Genomic DNA, 25477 nt, shown 5'->3' with positions numbered 1-25477 from the left:
AAGGTAAATAATTTGAAAATAGAATATCCAAATCTTCATGAGATACAGGAACTCAACTATTAAAACTTCCATTTTACTTAAGAATTTTAATAAAAGTATATCAATGTATGCTTCCCTCCTTGGTCACTGTTCTCATAACAGTGATTCCAGGGTAATGTAGGGTGTCAAGAGCTATTGTATTTTATTTATTTACTGTTTTTTGGGTCATATCCAGAAAGAACAAATTTTTAAACATTATTTTAAAACCATGGTTTACAAAGTTGTTATTAATGCTGCTGCTATTATGGGCTTTGTATGTCCATCACCAATCACACCATCTGAGTGACTGTCCTATTTTATATCAAATAGATCTGAATCTCAATATCAATTCTATACATTACCGGCCATGCGGTTTTTAAGTCACTTATTATTTTTAACCTTCAGTTTTTTTCGTGTATAACCACCGAACTATTATATTTAGGTCTAAGGATTATGAGGATTAAAAGAGATAAGAAATTCAAAGTACTTTCTATGGATTCTGGTACACAGTAGATTTTAAATTAATATCAATTTTCTTTAATATTTTCACTTTTTTACCACTACTTGAGCTTTTTACTTCAAAATGGTATAAAAGGAAAAGATGAATTCAAAGTAGAAAGAACATGGGCAATAAAACAAGCATAAAGAAGGCAAGTCATTACTTAAAAAAAGCTGTTTTTGGGGTCATGTAAAACAACTTCCTCAAATCTTTCTTATCTAATCACAACAGCATTTGTTGTAGGTTTTTAATTTATTGTAGGTTTAATTTCTCCCAGTGGCTGAAATTGGGGACAGGAGGTGACACCCTGAGATGCTCATCCTATCAGCCTTGTGGCATCACCCTAAAGGGTCTGTCTTCGAATAGTGCTACAAATGCTGTTCATTCGCAAGGTACTTAGGGCCAATCAGAGCTAAAGCTTCAGTGAGACATGTGGCACCAGAGGCCAACTAAGGAACCTACAGACCCAGGCATAAACTCCCCCACTTTGAGACTAGCACAATTTCCCTGGTCCCTAGGTCTAAACTATTTTTATTAGTTCATAGTAACTTACATGCATAGCAATGATTAGTAAGTTAGGCAATGCTATCTTCAGTGGGAAATACTGACATTGTAATTGTATATTTATTGTGGAAATTAGATTCTGATATTCTGTTAACTCTGGGCTTTGGCACTATCTTTGCCCAGTAACTACAATATTTGAGGACGTGGTGGAGGCATTTCCAAGGGAGTCATATTTTTCAGGAATAACTCATAAGTAAAAGTGAAAAGAAAAGTAGATGAACTTGGTGAAAGATATTTTCCTTTCTTTCTTTCTTTCTTTCTTTCTTTCTTTCTTTCTTTCTTTCTTCCTTCCTTCCTTCCTTCCTTCCTTCCTTCCTTCCCTCCCTCCCTCCCTCCCTCCCTCCCTCCCTCCCTCCCTCCCTCCCTCCCTCCTTTCTTTCTTTCTTTCTTTCTTTCTTTCTTTCTTTCTTTCTTTTCACGGGGGGGGGGGGGTTGAGGGCACACCTGGCTGTGCTCATGGATCAGTTCTGGCAGATCATAGGTGACACCAAGGATTGAACCCAGGTTGGCTGTGTGTAAGACAAGAATCCTACCCACTGTACTAACTTTTAGGCCCTGAATTTTTTTAAATATTGGGGTTGAAAGTGATTTAATTTATATATATATACACACACACCCATATATATGTATATATATATTAATCACGATCATGACCATCCTGTTATTCGTCGATTGCCTCGAGCAGGCCCCAGTAACGTCTCCTTCGTCCTAGCCCTGAGATTTTTTAAAAAGTGCCATATTCAAGGCTCTTTTAGAGTTAGGAGAATGAGACCCATCATTGTTACTGGTATTTGGCATATTGGGTACGCCACGGGGAGTTTGCCAGACTCTGCTGTGTGGGCAGGTTACATTTGGTAGCCTGCCAGTTTGTCCAAAGTAGGAATGAGATAGTAAGATGTTAAATTAAATATATATATATATATATATGTATATATATATATATATCAGTGAGGCACCATGAGGTACACTTGTAGACTTAAAAACTCTTGTATTTGGGTTTCAGTTATACAACGATCGAGTACCCATCCATCCACCAGTGCCCATTCTCCACCACCAATGAACTCAGTTGCCCTCACCCCCATCCTCCCCACCCCGCCCCACCTCTATGGCAGGGCAATCCCTTTTCCTCTCTCTTTCCTTTAGAGTGTTGTGGTTTGCAATAGAGGTATTGAGTGGCTATCGTGTTGGGTCTATCGTTTCAGCACACGTCTCGCATCCTAAGCAAGTCCTCCAAACACCTTTACTTGGTGTTCCCTTCTCTATCTGAGCTGCATCCCCCCCAGCATTTTATTTACATTTCAATCTGTATTTTATATATATTTTGTTTGTCATCTTGATTTATTTCTGGGTCATACCTGGTGGTGCTCAGGGCTTACTCCTGACTCTGCTTTCAGGGATCACTCCTGGCAGGGCTCAGAGGAGAAGCTGGGGTTCTAGGATCAAAGCCAGGACACTTGTGTGTAAGGAAAGAACCCTGCCCCCTCTACTGTATTTCCAGCATCTTGATTTTAATTATTTTTAAAATATGGGGATAGCAGAGAAAAACAGAGAAAAAGGAAATTCTAAAAAGGAAAAATATGGAAAGGGGCGGGGTAAGGGGGAGAGCAAATAGGTCAGCACAGGTGGAACACTTGCTATTTTTTATGCAGGTGAAATTTAGTTTTAGTAAATTGGAGGGCAGTAAGGGAAAACAGAGGAGACCGTGGGAGGGGAAGCGCAGCCTGCCTTGGTTCTGGACGTGTGTGGGATTTATACCATGACACTAATTGTATTTTATTGTGCAGATGCTTCCCTCTACTTCACCTCCTCTTCCCCGTTTCCTAGGTCTCTGCAGCTGTGCATGTCAGGTCCCAAACTGGCTCCTTCTCCTCCTCCTCGGAGCTCCCTGTTCTCTCAGGAGTCGGATCTTGGGTAATGGCATAGAGTGAGGAGGTGCTAGCAATGGTGAGAATTGTTATGGTGAAAATGTCCATCAATATTCCTAGGCTAATAGTTTCTCTTCGATTTTTACAATAAAAAAAAAACAACCAAAAAACCGAACCCTGACTTAATTAAACCCTTTCTAAAAATCAAAAGATCATGTGGACTTATATATAAAAAGGTGGCTTTATTTAAAAATTCCCTTTCGATTTTAAAATAGAGATTTAGGAGTCTTGGTAGATTGCTCCTTTGTTGCCTCTCTGCTCCATGATGCCTCCTACAAAAGCGGAGTACTAAACATTAATAACGCCTTGCCTGCAGGTAGGCGTGCTTTTCAGTGCACTTGAATATCTCTCGTGTGCTTTTCAACACGCTGGAATATCTCTCATGACAATGGGATGGGGTTGAGAGAAGGTATTCCCTGACGGGATAATCTGGTATTGGATTATTCATATTAGAACCAGATCGTGACCAGGAGAAAAACAAAAACAACACCATCAAAGCAAACCAAGGCCCCACACAGTTATGCGCCCGTTTCTAAGCCTCTACCGCGCGTCTTTAGTGTTACCTGGAGATACTGGCAGGAGCGTTCTTGCTGACAGGATTCTGACTTCACCTTGGCCTGCTCAACGTTCACCGAGGCTTTCTGGTACACCTCGCGGGCGCGGCTCACGGTCAGGGTGGAGGACCAGGCGCTCTTCTTCAGGAGCGGCGTGTCCAGGCTGACGGGCAGGTTGGCACATGTGGAGCACTTGACATCGTTGCTGCTCCGGGAGGCCTTCACCGCCTGCTCACTGATGGTATTGTAGGCCTCCATGAAGTACTGCGACGCCGAGCGATCGGGGCACCTGCCCATGGTCATCACGCCCGACGGGGCGTGGTAGATGCACATGTCGCTGTCCAGGTTGTCGTCGGAGCTCCACCACCCAGGGGAGGTGTTGGGCCGGGGTTTAGGTTCAGCGCGCCGCTCCTTGCTCTTGCTGCGCTTGCCGTAGCGCACCGTCTGCGTCTCGTCGGGGCTGCCTTTGCCGCCGTTGATGCTGCCCTTGGACGGCCCCTCCAGGGAGTGCGACTTGGTGAAGAGCTTCTGCACCGAGTGGACCAGATGACGGATGCGGCCAGGGCTGTCGCTGCGCTGCTCCAAGGCCGTGCGCTTGTACTGCAGCGTGTGATAGCCATCGCGGCCGATTGGCAGCTGCCTCTCAAACTGGTCCAGGAGGTTGGTGGGGAGGCGATTGGGCTTGGTGGCCAGGGTGCGGGGCACCAGGGCACACTCGTCCTTCAGCTCCTGCTGCGAGGCATAGTGCCTGCGCGGGAAGGTGCTGCTGGCCAGCGGGTCGCTGAAGGGGCCCACGCACTCCGCCTGGAAAGAGTTGCGCTGCGTGTAGTAGGGGTGGTCGGCAGGGTGGTGGTCTACCGGGCTCAGCAGGTATGGCTTCGGGTCCGAGTGGTGAGACAGCGAGTCACAGGCCGAATCGCAGGTGACTCCGTGGTGATGCCTACGGCTTCCCGATAAGCCTTTCATTGCTGATGGGGTGCAGCCGCAGGGGTCATGGAAACCCCGTGGTTAGGTTCCAGACCTGTGTCCCGCAAAGACCTGGGATGGGGGAGAGCAAGAGGGGGGAACTCGGTTAGCACGGCTAGGTAAATGCAGCCGTTCTTTTAAGTGTGCTGCTGCCGCCCTGTTCCTTGGCTGGTAACAAAACCCATCCTGGTTCTTTTTTATTTTTTAATTGAATCACCGTGAGATACATAATCACAAAATTGTTCATGATTGGGTTTCAGTCATTGAACATTCCAATACCCATCTCTTCAACAGTGTAATTTCCTACCTCCAGTGTCTCCAGTTTCCCTCCTGTAACCATGCCCTTAGCATGTCTCTATGACAGGCACTTTTCTTTTTTTTTCTTCTCTCTCTCTCTCTCTCTCTCTCTCTCTCTCTCTCTCTCTCTCTCTTTCTCTCTCTTCTGGGCTTTGTGTTTGTACTATTTTGAGCACTCAATTTTTGTACCCTTTACATATTTTGAGCACTCAGTTCTTGTCCCGAGTGATCATTTCAGCTATCATTGTGACAGTGTTCCCTTCTCTATCCCATCTGCCCTCCCCCAGCCCTTCCACTTGCGGCCAGCTTCCAGCCATGGACCAGGCCACCCTACTGCATCAATGTGAAACCACCACCTCTGTAAGGCTGATGCTTGACATCAGATCTGAGTCAGGGAGGAGGTAGGACTGAAAGCTAGTCAGCCTCACAAAGAAACATAGAACAATGTGTGCTGGGGGGGGAATATTTGTTATTATTTGAGAAACAAAAATTCATCCCAGTTTCCCAAGTGTTCCTATGTTTCTCATGTCCTAGAGAGAAGGAAGCATGCCTCTCTGGCTGCGCTGGTGGGCTTAAAGCTGGCACAGCTGAGGGGTTGTTGCTCTGGGCAGCACTTACTGATCCCTTCCAGATAGGTGTCAGTTCCTTTACCCTCTGTGCCTCCCCAGCATCTTCACATGGTCAGTTTTTTATGGGATGCTTTGATTTTGACTTCTCTGAGCTTCAGGCTGTGCCACGTCACTTCCATACCTCTCCCTTTTATCTAGCACCAGAGTAGATAGGAAAATACTTGGCCAATGTGAGTGCAAAAATATTAAGAGGCAGTAACCTTGTAACTATAGAAGATAGCTTCTCATATTTCCTCACATGCTTTCCCATGAAACATTTTTTTCTGGTGATAAAATGAGAGTTGGCAAAAGAAGAGAAAAATTTAGCACAAACCTACCTTGAGATATTATTGTATGAATTTCTGGTTCTAAAGCTAATTGTTGCAAAGAGGATTAACACATGTTTGTAGCCAAACTGTTCCACAAACTAACTTAGATGGAAAGATTTATTGATTGTAAGAGTCTCTATGAAACAGATGAGACTGAAGACAGTCCAGTAAAATTTATAGTCATATAAAGGGTTTCACGATTATACCCATAGAAAGGTCTCAATATGTAAAGTAAAATGAAGCAAATGTTTCAAAAGTTCCTTTTGAGGCTGCAGGTTCTTGGAAAAATATTCTGCTAAATAATCTGATAAGAGCTAAGCACATGAATTATACTCCAAAATGTACTAGGTTTTCTGAATAATTTATTCAATATTTAGTATCTTTATTATGTAAATAACCTTTAATGTACGACAATGTTACCTGAGGACAAGCAGAGCAAATGAAGAGCCTTTTAAAAGCCATCAATGGTCATGGAGAGTATCATGGTAAGTGAAATGAGTCAGAAAGAGAGAGATATAGAATGACTGCATCATTTGTGGAATTGTGGAATATAAAATATCATAATGTGAGACTAACACCCAAGGACAGTAGAGACAAGGGACAGGAAGATTGCTCCATGACTGGAAGCGTGCCTTATGAGCTGAGGGAGAAGGCAGCTGGGATAGAGAAGGGATCACTAAGTCAATGATGGTTGGAGGGGTCGCTCAGGATGGGAGATGTGTGCTGAAAGTAGATAAAGAACCAAACATGATGACCTCTCATTATCTATATTGCAAGCCATAATGCCCATAAGCAGAGAGAGAGTAAGAGGGAAACTGCCATAGAGGCAGGGGGAGAGGTGGGACTGGGGGGGGGGGTGTTAGGGATACTGGGGACATTGATGGTGGAAAATCTACACTGGTGGAAGGATGGGTATTTGATTATTGCATGACTGAAACTGAAACATGAAAGCTTTGTAAGTGTAGCTCACAGTGATTGAATAAAAAATAAAAATAAAAGCTATCAATGATGAATTAAATGAAGCTACCAATGTTAATTTTTGCAAATTTAATGTTTACAGTAAGTTTTTTTAATTAAAATATAAGTGGGCTAATGTTTAGAATAATAATACATACTTATATATTTCAGAGAGTAATAAATTGCACCACACAGAAATAAGTTAACCTTCCTTTCACATATTGTTTTAAAGAATGTTGAGCTTTTGATCCTTCTCACTGATGAAGACAAATAAATTCACGAAACATTGGTATGAAATAATCAAAAACATTTCTAGATAGTCAATCTAGCTGTTTGGTCAAGGCTAAATTAAAGAACTTAGTGTTCTAACTCTTCCTATAGTAAATCTTTTACTATGTTCTACTCTTTTATATGAAAAGGAAAATAGATTAATTCGGTTTATAAAATAAAACAACCCTTCAGTGACCTATGACGATAGAAACAGGAGTTCTAAAACCTACAATGGCTAGACAAAAGCTGGGGGCAACTATCATGGAGTTCCTATTCTTCATTCTCCCAGTTTTCAGTTCCCCTCCCCTTATTCTTAACTTTCCTTTCTGGGAAACTCCCCCCGCCCCCCATCCTCCTGCCGTTTCTTTTCTATAATCTTCTAATGGATGTAGATATGTGACATCCATGGACAACTTGCTCCAACTTGTGGTGTAATTACCAGTTATGCTTGGGAGAATGCACATTGAGGGCTTGGAGCTTGCCCACTTGTAAACAATCAAATGCAGGAAGCACATCCTAACTGGCAAAGAGCTCATTATATGTTCAACGATACATGATTTAGTCATGAAGAAGGATAAATCACCACTCTCATCTCCATTCTTGGGGAAGTAAGCTTCTAGCCCCTGGATTACATTTTAAGTGACTATAAATTATCTTTTTTCTTTTCTTTCTTCCTTTTTATTTGCAGGGGGGGGGTATGAAAGTGCACAGCCAGTGATGCCCAGTGCTTAAACCTAGCTCTGTGCTCCCTCCTGGTGGGTTTGGGGGTCCATATGGAGTGCCAGATATCAAACCAGGGATTTCCGCATGCAGGGCAAGTACCACTGCTCTGGACCCAACTGCAAATGATTTCTGAAAAAAAGGAAAGAAAAATACCGTCTTATGCGTTCTCTTTTGGCAAAGCTGGGGCATTTGGGTCAATAGAAGTGTTTCTGCCTACTGTGATCATCTCTTATTTTTGCTGTTCACTAGAAGTTCAAAATTCTATTTTGCAGTCTTCTTAAGTTCAACTTTACCACAAGGCTCTATGTCTTGATTTTTGGCCTGGAAAATGTGTTGACTATTGACAATAAAGGAAGTTCTGAGTGTGTGGTGCACTCAGGTTTTACAGAGTACCCACAGCTGAAGCAAAAGCATTGTTATACAGATGATGACTAAAAGACTATTCAGCTCTATAAATTACCTGCAGGTAGACCCAAAGAAAAAAATCAAACAAGTCATAAATGAGAAGATACTGACAAGGAAAAATGGTTTTGGGAAGCTGGGAAGACTTCATTCCAATGTCTGTGCATGTATTTATTTAGAAGAGCTGTTCTGGAGTTTTCTTTACATGCAGTGAGATACTCCCAGATTGAAGATTCCTTCACTCTTTCACTTAGTAAGGATTGACAGCCAGGTTGTTAGAATGTCTTTTAGAGAGAACAACATGGAGCATTCTGCCCAAGAGAATAGGGAATTTATTTGCAAGACAACAGGAAGAGGAAAATTCCATAAAAAATTTTCAGGGTCGAATCTCCTTTCTGGCTTCCCTTCATCTGCCTATGACCTGCCAGTGTCAGGTTATAACATCCAAAGAGGGAAAAAAATCTAAATTAAATAGTATAAAGTAATCCCAGAGTAATTATTATGCTTTCAGTGTCCCTAGATATACATAGGTGATTGTTCTGGCTAATGAAATAAAATTGGAAATGGCAGGTGCAACTTCTGGAAAATACCTCTAAATTGAAGGGTAATACCCTTCTCCCCTTATTCTAGCTAAAATGCAAATACAAGTACTTGCTGAGAGCAGAAATCTTGTACCTGTAGCAGAAGTTACAGTTTGGGATAAGGGGAGATAAAATAAAGGACCCGAAAACAGTGAAGTGCCAGATAGGTCTTGCACCTGTACCTTTACATCTTACATATGTGGGGGAAAATAGGTTTTTATCTTTGTTTACATCAACAGAGTTACTTTTTCTTCTGACACTTCTGAGGCACCTATTCTTAACAGTGATGAGTAATTGGGGCTAAATCCTCAGAGCCTTTATAAACTACCTGTGTTCATAGGTCTTTATTTGGCAGGTGGTACAGTTGCAGAAGAGTGATTTAAACCAGGAAATTCCAAGTCACACTTGTAAAGAGTCTCTGATTGTAGTGAAACAAGACATTTATAGTGGAAAGGGGAAGAAGATAAATAGGAAGCAATTACTTCTCGTTTGGGCAATTCATGGGAGAATACTGAAAGGGAGGAAGAAAGCACCCCTTTCAATCTATGAAGACAGTGCCCTGTCAGTTGTGATGATATTGCCTCCCATTTCTGGGTGCTTTGTTTCTTGTATTTTAACCACACTTCAAACACATATGATAATTTTTGTGGACAGAACAGAATTCTGTACAAGATGAATGCAGATTTTATATTAGCAATATTTTCTCTCTACACCAAGAAACCCCAATTCTTTGGAGAATGAAGAGCTATATGAAGGCTTAGAGACTCAACAATTTAAATAATTTTTCAAAAATAAGAAAATTATTCTTTTTAGTACACTTCTAGAATACTTTTGTAGCATGTTAATAAGAACCATTCTCATCCATTTCTCATAAAACTGATGAGAAAAAAGAATGAGAATGCTATTTGGGTCCCCCAAAGAGGAATTGAAAGAGCAATGCTTGGAGTATCACACTTCATTTAAGTGAGAGAAGAAATCTGAAGTTCCGACCTCCGTGGACGATTGAGAATCAGGGATGCTGTCTTGTTTGCCAAGGCATCGAAAATCAGATGGGCTGGACACATTATGTGATTTAGAGATGACTGCTGGACTACAGCTGTTACTGACTGGATTCCATGGGATGTCAAAAGAATGCGTGGCTGCCCACCTACAAGATGGTCAGACTTCTTCGTCAAGACCCTGAATGAATGGTTTGAGGCTCTTCATGTTCCTGGAGCGAGCAGACCCATTGGGATACACTAGTGCACGACAGGGATGAATGGAGAAGTTACTAGCACTCACTTGAGCAAATCAATGAGTAATGGGATGTCAAGTGATCAAGCGATCAAGTGATTTTCTTATCCAGTGTAAAAGTTTTTAACAAGAGAGGTGAGAATGTGGTTGAGGTTGCTGAAAGACCAGATTTTTTTCTGCTTTCTAAATTTGAATGTCATTTCTTTTTACTTTTTTAGGCTTCCCTGCTTGAAACCTTTCATTATTTTATATTCTTAAAATCATACAAATAAAATGTTAGCTTTGAATAAGCACAGTTTAAAATAAATAATAATTTTATTCAAAGTACAACATTTAGCCATTTTTGTCATAGAATGTGTTTTGATTTTCAATTAACATTGTTATCTATCATCTGTAGATTGATTTTATTTGTGAACACCTTTTTGTTTAGTCTGTTTCTACAAATAAACTACTGTTGGAACATTTCCTTTTCAAAAGATATGGTATTGCACAAACATGACAAAACAACATAAATCTCCTACAACTTGGTCACTGTAGAGAGTATAGTTACAATCATCTTTGTCTACATTAGAAAAGCTAAGTAAAAAAAGCTTCATCATGGTTTTTAGAATTAAAAAGGTGAAGAGTGACAGTCCTTGACAAATGGCAAACAATCATTAATATTGCTATATACTTATAGCAAAACATCACGACTTCAGAGAGGAGCAGTATAAGACTTCAAAACATTATTTTGGATTGACAAAGTAAGAAGGAGACTTGCTTTGACTATATGTAACATTGGAGATGTGTTCTGGAATTATTTTCATTTGGATTTCTAGGAGAAAATCCCGTTATCTGAGCTAAGGCTTCAGATAGATACCTATTCTTGGGAGTCTATAAGAAAATGTGGTCATCTCAATGAATCATGGCCAACAGTTCTTCAGAAGACTGAAGACAGGGCACACCTATTTTGTGAGGTAAATTAGATGTATACAGAAGTTTCCAGAAAAGATCAAAAGTCATTCATGTATATATTAAGAAAAGATGAAGAAAACACGTAAGCCATTACTAGGAGAAACAGATGATAGAAAAACAAAATTAAACAAAACAAATAAATAATAATAGAATAAAATGCCTTACAAGATAAAAATAGTCAAGATTAAAGATGGAAAAATGCAAATGCAATATAAGAAAAATGCCACAACAACCATAAAGAGTGGAGATAACCTCTGATGAAAACTGACTTGTCTTTGCTTATATCTCTCATATATTAGCTGAATAGTCTTGAGAATTATGTAGTACATTCTAGAAAACTGGCAAACAGCAGGACATCTATTTACATATATATAACATATACATTTATAGATAGATAATAGATATAGATATTCTGTATCAAAAGTTTTTCTTTTTGTTTTAATTTTTTATTAGTGAATCACCGTGGGGTACAGTTACAGACTTACAAACTTTCATGTCTCAGCCAAACAATGAATGAATACCCATCCCTCCACCAGTGCCCATTCTCCACCACCAATGATCCCAGTATCCCTCCCACCACCCACTTCATCCACCCCACTCCACCCCGCCTCTGAGACAGGGCATTCCCTTTTGTTCTCTTTCCTTTTTGGGTGTTGTAGTTTGCTCTAGAGGCATTGAGTGGCCATTGTTTTTGATCTATAGTCTACATTTGGCTCGCGTCTCCCAACCTGAACTGGTCCTCCAAATACCCTTTATTTGGTGTTCCCTTCTCTATTTGAGCTGCCTTTCCCCCAGCATTTGAGGCTGGCTTCTAAGTAATGGAGTAAACATCCCAGTCCTTATCTCTACTATTCTTGAATATTAGTCTCCTCTTCTGTTACTTTATATTCTATAGATGAATGCAATCTTTCTATGTCTCTCCCTCTCTTTCTGACTTATTTCACTTAGCATGATACTTTCCATGCAAAAGTATTTCTTTCATAAATTTTCCCCATTTACATATTGCTTTCTGTCAAAGTTACTGTACAAATCTATGTTACTACCTAAGTAGTAATAGGTAGACCTCAAACTACCTATTATGGCTTATTTTCTGGTAGGTATTCAGCTGACATCTGAGAAATTTTTCCTTATCCCCACTGTTACATGAGAGTGAAAGGAAGGGAAAGCAGGCAATCTAGAAATTTAACATGTCTTTTTAAATTTCACCAAGACATTTCCAATTAAAATAGATAATGCAATACCTGGGAGGGGAAGTAACAAGTCATAAAAGAAAACCCCCAGTTAGGCAATTCACTCTGTGACCCCATATTTGCATAGTAGACTTTAGGGTTCTCACCCATAGGCATGTGGTCATAGCCAGAGGGCAAGAACAGGCAAAGGGACAGGGAGCTACTCAGCCAGGGTCCCTGAGAGCCCAGTGACACACTCCACATGGTAAGTCCCAGAAAGGCCACAGGATTCCAGCTACAGATTTTAAACCATGAAAGTATAAACTAGATAGAACAATGTAGGGACAAGATCATAGTATACTGGAGAAATGTAGATGACACATAGCTGGCACAGGGAAAGGACCAAGGCATCAAGATACCAGATGAGTGATGCACACTGGTAAAAGGAGAGACCAGGACATCATGGAGACCTAGAACTGTATAATAAACTAATTTAATAAGTATCTGGAGATTTGTATGAAAATTTTTTGTGCAGTACTTCAAGAATTCATGAGCTCAGGAGCAAATTCTCTTTTGTAGTAATACTACAGCATCTGTTGATAGCTGGTGATAAAGTCAACAGTCACTACAATCTCGAACTTATTAAAATGGGTTTGAAGACCTAACTCAGGAATGACCATGCAGAGGCTTATCTGTGGCCACCAGAAATATAAACTAAAATATTCTGAGGATCACTTTACCCTGATGAGCAGATCTGAAAGGTCACTATAGGAAAGACCAGGGTTGGCATCATGAGAAATTAGAATCATTGCACTCTGAAACTATGCAGCAACAGAGACAGGATCTTAGAGGGAGAGTACAGATGTGAAGAGGGAAACAAAATGTGTGAGAGAGGCAAATGCAGACTCAGACTCCAGATAGTCCAGGGGTGAGGTGGGGATGAGAGGTGAAGGTGGAGTGGAGGCAATAAATTCATCTACAGCAGCTGAGACTTTGTAGGTCATCATCACAGGACTTTGGTGGCCCCACAAAGTTTGTTCATCCAAGTAAAGGAACTCTCCTGGCACTTTTGCAAGGGCTGAATATGCCTTGGATGCATCCGCAGCAGAATTATCTCAGATATCCTAGAATGACTTTTTACATCAGTTTAAATGTGTATTGACTGTAAGAAATTATGCACACTCATTCAGACATTATATTCACCCTTTCAAAAATTATCACCAGAGTCGCCTGTGTGCATGAGAGGGAGGCAGTCAGACAGCACCCAGCAGGTGAGGGAAGGTGGTCTCTGCTGCAGCCACCTCCAGAGTCCAAGAGTCTCTTTCTATGGGTACAGCTTGGTCTTCTCTGGCCCCTGCCTTGGCTACTATGGATGATAAATGGATTGTTATTCCTTCAACACCGCTCCCTCCTTCTGCTTCCATTTCCACATAATATTAATGTACCCAATTTTTAAACATAATCTTAATGTACCTAACTCTTATTCTTCAAATATCCAGGCTTCAGACTCCCTTTAACCTGTCTTTTAAAACTTTGGAATGAGTTCTATTTCCATGTAGATTTCTACATGGAAATCTACTCTCAATCTTAAAATTTAAACAACAAAAACCCTTGTCTCCACTAAACTTTCTGAAAACACCCTTTTCATGGGAGAGGGAGGGAGGGGAAGAGAGAGAGTGAGGGAGAGAGAAAGAGTCAGAAACAGAGACACACACAGAGAGAGGGAGGGAGGGAGGGAGGGAGGGAGGGAGGGAGGGAGGGAGAGAGGGTAAGAGAGAGAGGGAGAGAGAGACAGAGACAGAGACAGAGAGCACAATGACATTCACATTCACATTCACTTTCCTTGGATTAAAGTCATTTTGTTGTGGGGTGGGGTCAGTGAGTTCCAAAAGATGCTCAGGAGATCTGGACTCCCTTCTGTGGATTCTCATCCAACAGGGCCATGGTGAGACCTGTGGATGCAGGGCCCTATTTGGCACTGTGTGCTGGGGATTACCTGGATTTGGGACTGAACTGGGACTGATCACATGCAAGGTATACACTGAAATCCCTATAGGATCTCTCTGGCCTCTAAAGTAATTTTGTTTTGACAAATATGGATGTTAGTCTGTAAGACAGAAATCAATATAGTCTTTAGGACATTCGGGAATGAAGAAAAATCTAATCAATACATACAAATTTCTATCCATTTAATTATAGATAAAAATTCCATTTATTGAAAGAAGTAGAAAATCAATGTCTATTAATTGAATAACTATCATTTGCATGCAATTACATAGCTTTCTGCAAGTTTTTGTATTATTTGTTTTTCTTTCTGTGGTTTCTTCATTCTTCCCTTTCCTCTGGTTCTATCAGTCACTGATAGACTTCCTTTCCCTAGGACACAGAACATTTCCTTTCCCTAGGATACACAACATTTCATATATTTTTTTTATCACCCCTAGTGCTCTGCTCTGTGATCTTGCTTTTTCTGGGCAATGGAAAACTAAGGATGCCATAGTTCTGTCATTTCCACATGGACATTGCTGTGTATCATGATGCTGAAAACCTGGGCCACAGCAATTTCCCATGTTCAGTCTCGGGTCTAGTACCAAAGCTGATGAGGAAAAGAATTCTCAGTCTCCTTTTTCTATTATAGCTATTCAAGTCTTGACTACCACTCATTATTTCTCATCTGGATTTGGTTGGAAAACAGAAACTGTAATCAATAAATACAATGTGAATTTTAAATAAAAGGTTTCTGTGCCTCTTGTTAATTTTGAATCCAGTAACCTACTAATTACTAATCTATGACAATATTCTCACCACCTCCAACAGACACAACCCTGACTCCAGTATTTTTCATAATGTCAACAATGATTTTTAATATTATCTTTATTTTCTGATAATTTCTAGTTTTATATTCTCCTTAGGTCCCCTACACTTTCACAATATAACTTAAATCTTTGACTTATTTTTTTGATCAAAGCAGAGATATGTGTGACTTATATTTCATCTACTGGACAGCCCTGTTTCCGGTTACTCCATCCCTTACCCCAGCAATCCTTAACCCACATATTCTTCTCCATACACTGCACTCATCAAAGTCCTCGCATTGTATGCTCTCAAAATACAAGCAATTTCTTACTCTTCAAGAGGAGGCACAAATATCAACTTATTTCAAAACATTATCTGTGCTAAAGAAACATAGAAACAAGAGGTCTTATCTAATTTATGATTTACATGAGGAAACAAAATATACACATAAAATAGAATACTACAAGTTGTTATTCATCGATTGCCTCGAGCAGGCCTCAGTAACGTCTCTTCATCCTAGCCCTGAGATTTTTTTTTTTTAAAGTGCCATATTCAAGGTTCTTTCAGAGTTAGGAGAATGAGACCCATCATTGTTACTGGTATTTGGCATATTGGGTACGCCACGGGGAGTTTGCCAGACTCTGCCATGCGGGCAGATTACATTTGGTAGCCTGCCAGTTTGTCTAGAGTAGGAATGAGATGATAAAATGTTGCGCAGCCGTGAATGCGGCCGCGCGGTTCCGGGAGCTGGGTTTTATAGTCTCTGAATCTTGGCCATTGATGGGATTACATGGCGCCAGGGGACCAGTTGGTGGGTGTGACTCCCGCCTACTGGAATTTGGAGGATCGGGGTGGAGGATGCCCAGCCCCAATCCGAGTAGACTTGGAGATCTCGGCCCCGGAACCCAAGGTGGTAGAGCATTTGACTACAAGTTGTAATCTACCCAAATTCTACACTATGTGAACATGTTGCCTATGTAATATGCCAAGTAAAACTCTTCTGGAAAATCAAGTTTAGATTTTCAAAAGTTAAGGAGTGCTGGGGCCAGATTGGTATAGTATAGTGGGTGGGGTACTTGCCTTGCATACGACTGACCCTGGTTAGATCTCTAGCATCCCAAATGGTCCCCCAAGCCCATAAGTAATGATTCCTGAGAGCAGAGCTAGGAGTCAGCCATGAGAACTGTCTATTTTACTTTCGCTGTGGCCCCAAAGCCAAAAGTAAAATAGTTTTTAAATATAATTTTTTTTCCTTCCTTCAAACCATTCATAAATTTTAACAATGGCTCTCAAACTTGAAGGTGCAGCAGAATGGTCTTGGCCTTCTTGGCATGGAGTGGTTACTACAGGCTGCAGGCTACTTAAGGTGAAAAAATGTCACAAAGAGAAGAATTTACAAATATTGTACAAAATTCCCTTTCTAAGCAAATCTCTAAGCATGGTCTGGAAAATTTCAATTTCCACCTTCCTCTCACCATCTGTTAATGCTGACAGGGGGAGGGGAGTGGTAAATTCACACCATTCATGGAGACATCCTACACTTCAGTGATAAGTAAAGTCGGATAAGCCAAATGCAAGAAATAAATAGGAGGGAAGAGCCCAAAATAAATATTTCAATATGCGTCATTCCAAGGTCAACCTGCACTTTTGTTCACTATAGTAACCACTGCCTGTTTTGACCAGGAAAAATACAGTCTCTCCATCTAAATTTATGTCAAGATAAAATTCCATAGAAGCAGATTATGAAATTTCATTTCTTGAATCCAATAAATGCTAAGCTAAAAAATCCAGTAGAAAATATCTGAGCATGAGCAATTTGTGACCAGAGTAAGCTCACATGGGTAGATCTGATGAGAAGTAGATTCAAGTGGGAACAGGGCTATGAAAAGGCTAGAGCTTAAGAGAAAAAGGCTAACTTTAGACAGGAAGAAAATGTGGGAATGCTTACTTAGAAAAGAGGTCCAAAACTGAGAAGCTTTTGTTCTACTTTTTCTATACCTTTTTTTAATACAAGATGCCAGGCTTGATCTAATTTCAGAACATGTTCTTGCCTTTGTTTGGGCTTCAGTCTAATTTCATTCTGGCCCTTGGCATATTTAGTTAGAAAAAGATGATCTGACTAAATTAGAAGCAATGGATGAATATTTAGAATCATACTACCTCCCAAGAATTGAATCAAGAGGAAATAAAAAATCTGAAAAGACCAATTATAAAGCAAGGCAATTAAAATGATCATCAATTTTATTTTGCCACCCAGAACAGAAAACAAGGTGAAGATGGATTCACTAGTGAGGTTTACCACTTCTTAGTTAATGCCCAAAGAGTCTGTCTTCAGACTGAAGCTCTGAAGACAGAACTGAGGTAGGGCACCGGATGGTCTAAGGTGGAAGAATATTGGCAGTTTGTTGGTGGGTGTGATAGTCATACCTCTAAAACAAAAGCATTTTCAGTTATAAACTATTTTTATCTCAAAAGGAAAGAAGGAAAGCAAGCAAGAAAGAAAGCATTTTTTTTTCTTATCCCACCTCTTGCTTTTGTGAGCATAAAAAAGGTGTTATTTCTTGGTCTTTTTTTTTCTCTTCTAGAGAAAAATCCCAGCTCTATAAATGGCAACATTTTCTATCTCAGGTCCTTGGCATACAATTGGTAGCAATGTCACTGGTTTCTCAACATGGCCAGCATTCTGAGTTCATTAGATGAGGAAATCCCTTTAGAATAACTTAAGATTTCTAACAAGATTTATTTTTATTTTCAGACCACGAGAATTGTCGTGGGTTACTGAAGGTATTTTTAAAAATGCCGAGGAAGTACATTCTGGGGGAAACAACATTTGTAAGTAGGAACTCTATAAAAAGGTCTGGAATCCCACAGCACTAGTTGTAGTGTAAAACTGGCTCCATAAGGAACACAGGACTGGACTAGGGAATTCTCTACTTCAAATGAAAGACAAACTGGGCCAGGTGAAAAGGCAACTTTAATGGGAGACACAGGTGTCTGACCTGTAACTTGGTGGAATTTAAGGCACTTGTAAATGCACCAATACATGACAGTGTTATTCTTTAGTTGGGCACAAATGCCCTGCTTTGTACCTGGGCACTCATGGTGCTTTAACTTTATAAAAATTAAAACCAGCACCAACCCACCCCACCCCCCGGCAATAAAAAAATATCCGTTTCACAGAAAATCTATTTGCACATTATTTTGTCTTTCATCCAAAACCATCCTTAAGGGACTTAATTGCTCAACTAGCCAAAGGCCAGGCACAAAGTTAAGTGTTCAGTAAATGAGAAATAAATAAAACAAAGGAGGAAAAGAAATTCCTTTGCTGGCTATTTACACATCTCCTAAATGAATGAGATTGGATACTTTAGGAAATGCAGAAGAGGAACTGCCTTAGGGAAGCAGAACTCCACTTCCCCTACCCCAACACACACAAACACACACAAACACACACACACACACACACACAATTGTGTTAGTCTACATTCAGTTGGTAAGAAGAAAAAAAGGAACTTGATTTCAGGAAGTTATTTTCTCCAATGTGGGAGTTTGGCATAACAGAATTTCCCCTTGAACATCCTTTATTTGGTTTTTGAATATTCATATATTCATAACTACAAAATAGGCAAAGATACTTAAAGCTGTCAAAAAAAATTTTTTTTTCTGTTTCAGCCTGGGTGCACCTTCAATTTCTCTAACTTCTCTTCTGCATTCCTCCAGAATGATTTTCTATTGGTTTTGGGCCACACCTGGCAGTGCTCAGGGATCACTCCTAGCAGAACTCAGGAGGCACCTAGGACCAAACCTGGGACTACAAGGTCCAAAATAAAAGGCTTACCTGCTGTATACTATCTCTCCGGCCTCAGGTTTTTTGTCTAATTTCCTAATCTGATCACTCCCCTTCCTCGTACAAACTGTTTTGCTGGAAACAGAGTAGCTCACATGGTCCTTCAAAGCTTTGAGGTGATATCCTAATCTCGCCCCTCCCACCAATCACCCAACTCCTGGCTATAACCAAGGGCCCAGGGTCAGCTCCCTTTTCTGTCCTACCAACGGCTTCTGTGGGCTATTTTTCTATAACCATCTTCCTTCTTTCTAGTGCTTCTCCCATCCGGGAAGCCATGGTCACGCTTGAGGTGAATACCTTTGAACTTTATATTCAGTCCACTGCACACTGACAGTCAGCTTTATAATCTGCTAAAATTATGAGAGTTGAAGCACATGAAGGAACTGAGGAATCAGTTCCTCCATGCTGCCAGCTCTGAGACCTTACTTGCCCTACTACCCCTCACCCTCCACCCCACCCCCCTCCTGCGGGCCAGCAAGACCTGCTCAGCAGGTGTCATGGTTTCATTTTTGCTCATCAATAAAATCCTGACTTTAGGCATTCAAGGTCTTCTAAAAACTAGATAAATATCTTTTTTTTTCCCCCCTAGATGTATCAGCTTAAGTTCCTCTGCATAGACCATGTGGATACATGTGATGCCCTGATCATATCTGGTACTTTCTTGACCCTGATACTTCCTTAAGTGCAAAGCCCTCAAAATCCTATTCCTTTTATAATCTTCCTTCCAACTTGAAGCCATTTTTGGTGCGGGCAATCTATCTCTCCTCTGAGCTCATACAGCATATTACCTCGGTGAAAATATTCAGCAAGTGGTACATTATTTAAAATATCCCCCCAGAGTTTTCCTAAATAACATTTTCTCTTTTAGATCACAGACTCTGGGATGGTACAAAACCAATACCTCACTCCTTTTTTGTTGGCTCAAACATTTATAAATGGCTGAATTCTCACATGAATGAGATATTTAGAGACATATTCAAAGTCAGTGTACTAAAGACTGAACAAAGGAAAGAAAACTCAACATAAAAAAAACTTACTGGGAATTTAAATGTGGTTATTTACCCAACTTGTGAAAATCTATATTCCTTTATTCCTTTAAAAATTTTAGGAAACTGAGGATACTGGTGGTAGGAAATGTGCACTGGCGAAGGGATGTGTGTTGAAACATTGCATGACTGAAATTCAATCATGAACAATTTTGTAATTGTAATTGTAAAAAAAAAATTGTTGATTTATAAAAATAGGAAATAGGAAACATTTTTCAAATGGATGTTGCTTATCATATCGTCCACATTCTTATATGTCAACACAAGGAAATTCAGATAACTTACAAATATAAATAATAATATAATATATTACAAATATAATATTTAGATAAACATAAATTTATATACGACCAGCAATGTTCACATTGCAAAAATATATGGAAAACATGGTACTTTGGTTCCTCGTAGCATATAATTCTTTCAAATCTCAGAGTAATACACTCCTTAAAATCGTCCTAATCTGAGATAAAACTATAAATAGCAAGAGTATTATAGTACATAGTCTATTCAATGGGCTGGAGCGATAGCACAGCGGTAGAGCATTTGCCTTGCATGCAGCCAACATGGCCGAGCCTAGTTCGATTCCTCCGCCCCTCTCGGAGAGCCTGTCAAGCTACCGGGAGTATCTCGCCGGCACGGCAGAGCCTGGCAAGCTACCCTTGATGTATTCAATAAACCAAACACAGTAACAACAAAGTCTCCAATGGAGACATTACTGGGCCCGCTTGAGCAAATCGATGAACAATGGGAGGACAGTGACAGTGACACTATTCAATATGCTCTAATATTTTTGGTTTTTTAGAAACATTGGAGAAATTATAGGCTATTTACACTCATCATTTCATCAACTTGAAGTAACATTATGATTGGATATTTAATTTTTTAAAAATTTTTGGTTTTGAGGCTATCCTTAAAAGTATTCAGGGCTTACTCTTAGCTCTATGCTCAGGGGTCACTCCTTATATGACACATTTTGTGTGTTTGTTGTTGTTTGGTTTTGGGGTCACATCTGGTAGTTCTCATACCTTACTGCCAACTTTGTAGTCAAGCATCATTCCTGGTGGTGCTCAGGAAACTATGTTCAAATATAAGAATCAAATCAGGGTTGTCCATGTAAAAGGCAAGTACCTTAATGCCCGCACTATCTCTCTGGCTTCTCTATGAGACACTTTTAAAAGAAAGTCCTCCTATAATATCTCCCTCTAATGTTTATTTATTTATTTTTTAGTGTCACAAAGAAACCTTGTCAGAATGGCAACAGATCAGGAGAGATAGTATCCTTGCCTTGCATGTGGTTTGCTCTGATTTAATCCCAGCATTACTTACTTGCTCTGAGTACCATCAGTAATAAACCCTGAGCACAGAGCCAGGGTAAGTCCTGTGCACTGCCTGGTGTGGCCCAAAACCACTCACCCTAATCCCCTAAAAGAAAAGATAAATGGCAATATTGAATAGTAACGGCAGTAATAATTTATTTACAACTTTTCAATAAAAAACTGAAAAACTAGAGACTTTGCTATGCATATACCACTGGTCTTAGTGAATTTATATCTGCAGAATCTCCCAGAGATGTTGATCATTTACATAAGGAAACACTAGTGGGCTGGAGAGATAGAAGAGCAGGTATGGAACTTGCCTTGCATAAGGCTGACCTGTGTTCAGCATCGTATATGACCCCCCATGAGCCTACCAGGAGTGATCCCTGAGCAGAGAGCCTGGAATAATCCCTAAGTACTGCCAAGTGTGGACCCAAAACTTAAACACCAATAAACAATCTTACATCTCTAGGTTGGAGAAAGTATGTTCCTCCTTAATCCTTACATCCTTAGAATTCCTTTTTGCTTTCCCGTTCACATCAGGACAGAATTATATAAAATGGAGCAATCTCCAGATTACCCAGATTGTGAAGAGTCACACTGAGATCAGCTTCTTTTAGTTTGGAAAAAACCCAGACAGACCAATGCTGAAGAGTGTGACTCTTGCTCCTCGGATTATAGGACCGCTTAAGCAGTGGCTGGTATGGGAGCTCGAGAGGGCACTAGACCTAGTTTGCAAACTGAAGCAACGTTAGCTTGGCTTCAGAGTGATAGAAACTTTGAAGGAAACAAACTTTTAGAAATTCTTTCTGTTAGAGTCTTCAAGTTTGGGGGCAAGTCAAAGGTAAGCTGAGGTTGCTGCTTAGAAAGCGGGGCCTGTGGTTGATGTCATCTGGGCCTGTCTTTGCACTGCAGTTTATAGTTAGACCGTGATGATAGCAATCCTGAACTGTCAGATGCATGGGTGGTTCGGTGCTAGAATTCTCATCCTAAACTACCTCAGAGTTGCCATTAGGTGAGTTTTCATTAGGTGATGATTGAAGAGTTTATTTAAACTAGGAGAAAACACACTTGATCTTTACTAATCACTTCATAAATCAGTGTTTAAGGGACAGACCTAATAATTAAAGCAAAGCTATCAAAACTAAGTATTTTAATTTTATAGTGGCATATAATTTATAGCAGTGTTTTTCAGATTTTTCACACTTGCAAACCAGAATGAATATATGAAATGGTGGTTATAAAACACTGATTTATACACTTTTAAGCTGACAATGTATTAAAATGTTAATCAGTCTTCAGAAGATTTGAGATAATTCAATCTTTCAAGATATACTTTGTTGCTCAGATGACTTTTGTACATAATATATAAAAGGAATAGATGCATTTATTTTTACTCATAGATAAATACATTTTTCTGAACTACAGAATATGCATAAATTTGCAATATTTATGAATAGAAGATCCCACTCTATTCCTTATTATTGCTATCACCATCATCATCCTTTTTTTCTTCTTCCTCAACCTCAGTTTCATTCTCTTTTTTTTCCACTGGTTTTACAATAGCAAATAAAAGTAGTTGAAAAGATATGAATATAGGGATGGGCCAAGAAACTTATAAAGATAATTAAGAAGTCATTTTTTTTTTCCTTTTTGGATCACACCTGGAGATGCACAGAGGTTACTCCTGACTTATGCACTCAGGAATTACTCCTGGTGGTGCTTGGGAGACTATATGGAATGGTGGGAATCAAACCTGGATTGGCCATGTGCAAATCAAATGCCCTACCCACTGTGCTATCACTCCAGCCCCAAGAAGTCATTTCTTTATATACCAACACAGCACTCTAATTTCTTTATAATTACCAAGTATAGTGGGTAAGGAAAATATCAGAAGAAGCTCACGTAACTTTCCATCTCACTTCTTGACTCCTCTCAAAGTTTTGTCTTTTAAAAAACACCCCCATGTCATCTCTGTGGCCATTTCCAATACTGTATTTGTTAAAAGCACATTGAGTTTATAATGCAACTCCCAGGAAAACTGAATTTGGAGCTTGAAAGAGCCATAGAAATACTTGGGTCAGAAATTTCTCAGAACACATAGGGCAGTCTATGGATCTCTAATCCTGTGACAGGTTATATGAAAAAATGTGATTTGATGTAGAATGATGGAGAAGAGGTGGCTTTTAGTGGACTTGCTTTAGAGATTTACAATACCTATTATGGGCTATGAAGTTTTGCAGTAATAAAATTTCTTTTTTGCCATTTTTATCTAAAAAATTTATAAAACTACTCACTGAATTTTTTGAAGAATATCTCTTGACATTTCTCGGAATGAACATTGCACAGAATGCACCAGAATAATTGTTGATAGATTCCAAGCATCTCATTTCACAGATGAGGGAATTAGACATGAGACCCTATTTTTACATTTAAACCACATTTACCCACAAGAACCTTGCATATATATGGCTAATACATTTTTGAAGCTGAAGAGAATTTAGTCTGTATTTATCAATGAAACAGTAAGTAAATTTCAATTTACTTAATGTAAATTTAACTGATTTACTCAAAGTTGCCAATTATCTATAGTGCTCATGTCTAGAACCTAGTTCCTTATTTTTTTCCTCCATCAAAAATGTGCTCTCTATGAATAAAATAATGCAATTTGAAGCAACATGGGTGGAATTAGAGGATATTATGCTGAGTAAAGTCAGTCAGAACAAAAGAGACCCAAAATGATCTCTCTCATAGGTGGCAATTGATACACAGTGAAGTACAGCAAAGACACAAAGGCAAGCTAAAGCCGGAATTGACTCACATCATTGAGTTGGGGGTTGAGAGGAAGGGGCTTGGGGTCCTATTGGGCGAGAGATGGGTACACTGGTGGTGGATGTGGTGTTGAAATTATGTTCTTGAAAAATCATTAGTAACAGTATTGTAAATCAAAAATTAAAATAGAATAACATTTTAAACTATGCAATATGTGCTCTTTTCTTTTTATGAGGACACTTTGGTAAAATTATTATGGCTTAAATTTTGCTTTACTCAATCATCTTTTTCCTCATTACAGCAGACATTCTTCTTATAAAACACCTAAATTACTTAATGGAAACTATCCTTTCTGAAAGAACAGTCAGACTGCCCAGGACTAATAAATGCTTAAACTGACTACTAAGCTGGTCTAGAGCTTTTCTAGACTTTTTAAAAATCAATCTGTTAGGTTAATTTGGAATCATAGGCAAGTAATTTAACCACATATTATATAGAGTGTTGAGTGCAAAAGTCAACTTTTTTCTAAAGTGTCTTAAAAATATTTCTCTTCCCTATAGAAATCTTTGTAGAGATTGATTGCATAGACAAGAATTATTGAAAATTGTTGCTAAAGAAGTTGTGGGTTGATGGGCTGGAGTGATAGCACAGCGGGTAGGGCATTTGCCTTGCACTTGACCGACCTGGGTTCAAATCCCAAAATTCCATATGGTCCCTTGAGCACCACCAGGAGTAATTCTGCATTCAACTAGATTTATAAATCTAAAGAAAACTGGAACTCAAATTTATAGATAGCATACTATGAACATGATTCCTGCAAGTAAGACATCTTTGAACTCCAATGAGTGCATTTATTTTTTAAAAAGTCTTTGAAACTTCATGAAAGATTACTGAACAAATATACACTGACACATTTTAAAGTATTTCTGGAAAGTACTTTTTAAATGACTGCTTTATTATCTAACTTTTATAAAGAGATGGCAGCCAGTATAAATAAATCACTGTAAAGGAATTGTCACTATGTGTTCAAACATTTGTAAATATTTAGGTGTTAGAGAAGTCTATCATCCAGTATGGTGACATGTTTATTTAATCATTATCTGCTGCACTTTACACCTTTTGATTCCCTGGGTCCTTTGTTAAAGGTTGTTACTGCCCCTGGTTAGGAGGACACAAAGAACACAAATAGAAGATTGAAAACAATCTGTTTCCACACGGATATTAGGAATATTCTGCCTTTTGACTGGGAAGATAAGTGGTTACAGAAGAGTTTTTTGAGTGAGTATGTGTTATTGATCAGAGACCAGAGAGCTTGAAGGATAATTCTACTGGAATGTTTGTTATTGGCAATGTGAGAGATCAGTGATTAAGAATCTTTTTCGGACAACAGCAAGTTTGATTTATTTTTAAATTTTGGCTTTTGGGGCCACACCCAACTATGCTCAGGGCTTACTCAGGCAGGTTCCGGGAACCTTATAAGATGCTATGAATTGAATCTAGGTTAGATGCCCACCAGGAAAGTTCATTATCTGATGTATTATGTCTAGGAGTTGATACTAGCAAGTTTAAAGAGGTCAAGATGAAATATTAAAGTTTCTGATCCTGTTTCTTAAAAATCTTTTATAACTAAAAGTATGGTCAGAAAAATATA

General features: G+C 39.4%; 1 protein-coding gene across 4 annotated transcripts in view; it reads right to left on the bottom strand.

Annotated features, from left to right (window-relative positions):
- Positions 1-25477, bottom strand: part of DLGAP1 (DLG associated protein 1) — a 511134-nt gene that overhangs the window by 397867 nt on the left and 87790 nt on the right. For all 4 annotated transcript variants that reach the window (XM_056138347.1, XM_056138349.1, XM_056138348.1 and 1 more), the window contains exon 2: positions 3570-4598. In XM_056138347.1, coding sequence (XP_055994322.1) covers positions 3570-4526 — 957 coding nt within the window. In that variant the 5' untranslated portion in view covers positions 4527-4598. The remainder of the gene's footprint in view (positions 1-3569; positions 4599-25477) is intronic.

This window comes from Sorex fumeus, unplaced genomic scaffold, assembly GCF_029834395.1.
Source record: "Sorex fumeus unplaced genomic scaffold, SorFum_2.1 ptg000128l, whole genome shotgun sequence".
Taxonomy (NCBI): Eukaryota; Metazoa; Chordata; class Mammalia; order Eulipotyphla; family Soricidae; genus Sorex; species Sorex fumeus.
This window is presented reverse-complemented; position numbering and strand designations above follow the sequence as displayed.